The sequence below is a fragment of the Myiozetetes cayanensis genome, unplaced genomic scaffold, assembly GCF_022539395.1.
Source record: "Myiozetetes cayanensis isolate MyiCay16 unplaced genomic scaffold, myiCay2020 scf23, whole genome shotgun sequence".
Classification (NCBI taxonomy): domain Eukaryota; kingdom Metazoa; phylum Chordata; class Aves; order Passeriformes; family Tyrannidae; genus Myiozetetes; species Myiozetetes cayanensis.
In genome coordinates, this window is record NW_026087445.1 from 8421181 (window position 1) to 8427171 (window position 5991).

Here is a 5991-nt window from a genome sequence, read left to right on the forward strand (position 1 = left end):
TGCTAGGGGGTGGTACCGGATGCTCTTAACGCTCCTTTCCAACCCGAGCCAACCCGTTCCGTGATTTCTCAGGACAAGCCTGCGCTGCCCCTCCCTTACACGTTCCCCACGTTGTGTCCCGGGCTGGGCCCAGGCCCGGCCGCCCCCCGCCACTGTTGCCATAGCAACGCGTCCCCCTCCGCTTCCGGCCCCGGTTGGGGTGGGGTCGCGGCTCGATGACGCCATCCCCGCGCGCCGCCGCCGGAACCGGAGGGCCCCGGGGCCGCCCCCGCACATGCGCAGAGCGCGCGGCCCGCGGCCCGGGCCTCGCTCCGCCCGGGCCCGGCGCGGCCATGGGCACCGCGGTGAGTGCGGGGACACCGCGGGACACCGGGGAACGGGGGAGCGGCCCCAGGACCGCGGCGGGCGGGCGCGGCCCGCGGGGCCCTGTCCGGGCCCTCCCCGGGGCGGGTCGCGGTTCCCCCGGGATCGCCGGGGTGCAGGAGGAGCTGGTTCCGCTCCCCCCGGTGCTCCCCGTTCGGGTGTCAATCCCCTCGCCCTGGGGGGGCTCTCCCGGGGTTCCCCCGGCCCCGGTGCGGGTCCCTCCTCCCGGAACGCCCCGGCGGGTCCCGCCGGGAATGCCCGGGGGATGCGGGGAAGCGGCGCTGTGTTCCTGCTTCTCCCCAAAGGACGGGGATGAGAACTCCCGCAGACGGGCAGTTCTGCAGGTTTTTATCGCCCCGGTGAGGCCGCTCCAAGTGCGGGGCGGGGAGGACGAGGAGGTGCCTGGAGCCGGAATTCCTGGAGCTCTGGGATGGTGCCCGCAAGAGGCAGAGTTGGCTTTCCGACCTCGCAGTGGTGTCCTCTGAGACAAAAAGGCCTCCAAAATTACGTGGCTGGCGTTCCAGATCTGTTTGTGGGCACCGTGTGGCAGCACACGGATTGGGGGATCATGGAATGGTTTGGGTTGGGAGGGACCTTAAAGCTCATCCAGTGCCACCCCCTGCCATGGGCAGGGACACCTTCCACTCTCCCAGGTCACTCCCAGCCCTGTCCAACCTGGCCTTGGACACTTCCAGGGATGGGGCAGCCACAGCTCCTCTGGGCAACCTGTGCCAGGACCTGCCCACCCTCCCAGGGAAGGATCTGCTGATCCATGTTCGGTTTGGGAAGTGCTGGCTGTGTGTGGATGAACAATCTGTGACCAGAGGAGGTGACCAGCACAGCTCTTTGTGATTTTCTCTGTCCTGGCAGTGAATTCCAGCTCACTGATTCTATCTGGCATGGATCAGTCAGCTGGAATCCTTATTTTATTGATTGTGGGATTCCTTCTAGAGCCTTTGTGGGATTAAAAATTCACGTTTGAGGAGGGGCCTGGTAATTATGAACTTTAAAATTGAAGCTTAACTCTGTCGTTTTGTCTTTCAGATCAGCTCCTGTGTAGAGTGTTGTGAGTCTATGAAGCACCTTTGCAGTGTCTGTCACTCTTCCTAGAAGGTGTCCCAGGAAAACTTCACTGTCTTGTTCCAAGAATTCCGTGGTGTCCTGGCACAGCAGTGGAGTCCAGACCTGCTGAGTGGATGGCAGCACCCTTACAATGTAATAACTCATCCAATTTATTGTATTTTCACACTATCCCTCTGCTTGTGGCTGTTCCAGTGTTGATATTTGAGGGTTTTAAAATTTGCTAAGTTCCTTAAATCCTTGATTAACCCTTACTCCTTTTTCTGAGTCCCTGATCCATGCAGAGCCGAGACATTGCCTCAAATTCCTTTAACAGCAGAGAGGAATTAGGACCTGGGGCCGAGCAGGACAGATCAGAGCTGCAATTCCCATTTCCTTGGAATTTGAGGCAGGAAGCAGCACAGAGTCTTTCCCAGTGACGACGGTTTTTGATATCAAAGCACAATTTCCTGCAGCTCTGCCACTGACCCTGTGATTAGTTCTGCTTGTAATGAACCTAAAAAACTCTGCAAGTCGCTTCTAAATGAGTTTTACTTCTAAAAGCAGTCGGGGTTTTGGTTCAGCAGAGGAAAGATCTGGGTGTGTGAGGAGCTGGGGAAGTGCCTGTTGTTCCCCAGCATTATCAGATGAGCGCATTGTCATCTCATAATTCCCGGAATTTGGCACGTGGGGAGCCTGGGGTGAAGCAGAGAGCAGCTGAGAGGCTCCTGCTCATCACTCACACAGCAACAATGGCTGTGTGGGAGGATGTTGAGGTTATAAATCCCAAACACTCCAGAAGATCAAGATGTCTCACTTCTCTCTGCAGGCCCCAGGGGGAGGAATAAACTGGGGGGTGCCTTTGAAAGGCCTTGCAGGGACAGGGAGAGCAGAGGGCTGGCCTGGGCAGGGGAGGGACATCCTGTGGGGTGTGAAAAACATGACTGCCTCATTGTTCTTCCAGGACCTTCCATTATTTTCACTTTGTTTATTTGGGGAAGCTTTGCCAAGTTTGGAAAGGAGCAGAAATCTGGAATTCGCTTGCAAAAGTACTTGGAGAACTCCTTTTTTTTTTTTTTTTTTAGCTTTTAAAGGAAATATGATCCAAATGCAAATACAGGCTTTAATGTTACTGCTCTCCCATTGATCTCACTGCTCAAAGGGCTGGACTGTTGTAGGGTGGCTGTTTGATTAAGAAGTAAAATAAGTGAAGAAGCAAAACCAAAGTTGTTTTAAACTATAAGTAAAGAAGCAAAGCATTTGTTTTAAACTGTAAGTAAATAAGCAAACCAAAGTCATTTTAAGCAAGAAGCTGAGGTTTGTAAAGCAGGTTTAAGTGTAGAGTCTCTGCTGTGTGGCCTCTCCAGCTGGGGCTGTTAGCTGTGTATTCCTTCTCTCCCTTTGGAACTAAGAAATTCCCGGCAAGTTAAGCAAAAATACGAGGTTCTTGTTACATTAGAAGCACGGATAACTGCATTAATAACAATATAATAATTCTGCATTAATGCTTTATTACCTGTTTTCTAGCTAAGTGTTAGTGTATTAAGATCTTAAAACTTTTTTTAAAAAAATGCATATGTTGCATAAAATGCACATGCTAATAAATCACCCAGAATGTGCACGGTTTACCAGCCTTTTTCAGTGTACGATATTTAACCCCCCCCCTTCCCCCGCAGGTCTGTCCCTCCCTGGCAATCCCGGCAGGAGTTGCTGTTCCCGGGCTGTCGGACGTGCCCCGCGCTGAGGGATCCCGTGTGATATGTGGGGCGTGGCTGCCGGGGGGGGTGCCCGATGCCTGTGATCCCCATCCCCCGGCGGGTCCGCTCCTTCCACGGCCCCCACACGACCTGCCTGCACTCGGCCTGCGGCCCCGTGCGCGCCACCCACCTGGTGCGCACCAAGTACAACAACTTCGACATCTATCTCAAGTCGCGCTGGATGTACGGCTTCATCCGCTTCCTGCTGTACTTCAGCTGCAGCCTCTTCACCTCCATCCTCTGGGTGGCACTCTCGGTCCTCTTCTGCCTCCAGTACCTCGGCATCCGCATCTTCCTGCGCTTCCAGTACAAACTCTCCATCATCCTCCTCCTGCTGGGCCGGAGGCGCGTCGACTTCAGCCTCCTGAATGAACTGCTCATCTACGGCATCCACGTCACCATGCTGCTCGTGGGGGGGCTGGGCTGGTGTTTCATGGTTTTTGTGGATATGTAAATAAAAACCAAGCGCATGTGGGCTCAGCGGGTGGCTTTTCTTCCGCCCCGGGATGTGCCGATAACTCTCTTTTTGATATAAATTAATTTATTCGTCAGCGCTCGTTTTTATCGGTAAATCGACGTGCTGGTCTCGAGGATTTGTGCCTTTCTGAGGTGCCTTGTGGATTATCCAAGTGCAACACTTGGGTAGGTGTTTTAGTCTCTAGAATGTTTATCTTTTTGAGGTACCTTCTGGATTATCCAAGTGCAACACCTGAACAGGTTTTAGTCTCACTTGAATAGGTTTTAATCTCCAGAATTTGTGCCTTTTTGAGGTGCCTTTTGGATTATCCAAGTGCAACACTTGAATAGGTGTTTTAGTCTCTAGAATTTATATTTTTTTGGGGTGCCATTTGAATTATCCAAGTGCAACACTCGAATAGTTGTTCTGCTCTTTGCGCAGTGCAGTGCAAAGAATGTGTTTCTTGAATATAAGTTTATTTTAGGTTTGGGTTTTTTTTAATATAAGTTTCTTTCAGGCCACAGGAGCCTGTTTTGCTGCTGTTCCTGTGGACAGGAAAAAGGCAGTGATTTATCTGGAGCACAGAAGCCAGATAACTTTGCAGCCCTTAATCCCTCTTCACCCTTCTCCTAAAAATTCCTTGAGCTCTCAGGCATGTAATATTTATCTTTCTTGACTTGTCCCTTATATAGTTTGCATTTTGCATATCCCCTACTAAGAATATGGGGCCAAATTCCATACACTTACATATTCCTGTAGGTTGTTTTTTTTTTTCCTCCTGTTTATATTGTTCTGTCCACTTTGAGGTCATTATATAGCTTTGAGTGGCTTTGTCCTTCTCAGGCAGTTAGTGCTGAGGAATTGAGTCTTTCCCTACCAGCACAAATCCATGGAAGGGATGGGAGCAGGGCTTGGTGTCACGTGCTCTCAAAATTCCCAGTCACGGCAGATATGTCCTCATTTTGCAGTGATTAAGGGGAACCCATGGCAATGATCCTCAGTGTTTAGATCGTGGCTTTTGGTTCTGCTTTCCCCTGGATTGATTAGTTCCACTTTTCTCACAGGGATTCCTCTGTCTCGGGGTGTACAGTGAGGTGAGACTGTCTTACCTGGAGGGATGGAGGGCTGAGTGTGGTCTGAAAAGGCAATAATTGTTCCTTGGAATGACACACATCAGTGAGGGGGGGGTCACTGCAGAGCTTTACCCTCAGCTCCAGAAGGGAGCTGAATATTAAGCTCAGCTCTACTGGTCTTTATCTGAGATGTCCCTGTGCAGTCAGTCAAGTAGCTCTATTTATGGAGCCCAGAAAACTGGCCTAAAGTTTATTTTTCTCCTGCTTTTGTTTGTTTGTTTTTCCTGATGAGGGAATGTTGCTCTTTCCCCTGCAATTCTTTAAAAACAAGTTGGTGAAAGTGATGGGGACCATTTTTCCCTCCCTCCACACAACCTTTGGGGTCAATCACAGCAGAATAAGCAGGACTGGAAGTGCATGACTGTTGTTTTATCATCTTGGGCTGAGCTGTGAGCGTGGTTGAGAACAGGCCAGTCTGCACACAGGGAGAGATGCTTCCCATTGCAGCTTGTGAGTTTTCCAGCCTTTTGCTGGCACACTTTGGTTTTTGGGCCCAGTAACTCCCATCCCAGTCCTTGTTTCACCTGGGAGTGGCTGAACTTCGGCTCCCCTTGAGTAAAAGGGTGATTTGTGGGCCTTGACCCCAACTCCTGCCTGCCTGGTGCTCTGTGAGGGACACACTCACCTGCTGGGCCAAACCTGTGGAGGTTTGGTTCAGGATCCCAAGGAAATGAAGCTCTGGGCTGTTCCCAGGTCGTGAACTTCTCTAATTTCAACCTGTGCTCTGAAAACCCCCCCCAGGAACAGGGTGACACCGAGCTTTGATGTGTGCAGAGCTTGTAAAACCAGACCATGTGATTAACACATGAATAGCAGGTGGTTCTTCCAGCACTAATTTGGTCAGGGAACAAAGGAGGTTCAAGTGGGTACAAGGAGTCTCATATGTACCTTTTTCAGCCCTGGTAATTTGACTGCCAGCCAGGGGCTTTATTCCATAAATATGACAGCCTGAGGGAGCCTTTTTGGAGCTGCTGCATGGAGGGGATCCCCCCTAGAGCTGGGACACCTCTCAGGGTGACTCCTGGAAGCTGAGGGACCCCTTGCAAACTGCAGATTTTAGTTAGACAACCCCACAATCAAGGGATTGAGGAGGCCTCCAAGGGATCATGAAGTTCAAAAAACCTCTCATTTTTGGTCCTCACCAGCACTTGAACACCTTGAAACACCCAGATGGTGCGATCCTACCAGCACAGGGGGGGAAGTGAGGTCCCTGTGAAGTCAT

General features: G+C 51.4%; 1 protein-coding gene across 1 annotated transcript; it reads left to right on the forward strand.

Moving 5' to 3' along the window:
* Positions 1-220: 220 nt before the first annotated feature.
* Positions 221-3659, forward strand: TMEM250 (transmembrane protein 250). The gene is made up of 3 exons (XM_050320181.1): positions 221-344; positions 1408-1578; positions 3099-3659. Exon 3 carries the CDS (start codon positions 3214-3216, stop codon positions 3631-3633), a length of 420 nt encoding a protein of 139 aa, XP_050176138.1. The 5' UTR covers positions 221-344; positions 1408-1578; positions 3099-3213; the 3' UTR covers positions 3634-3659.
* The last annotated feature ends 2332 nt before the right edge of the window (positions 3660-5991 follow it).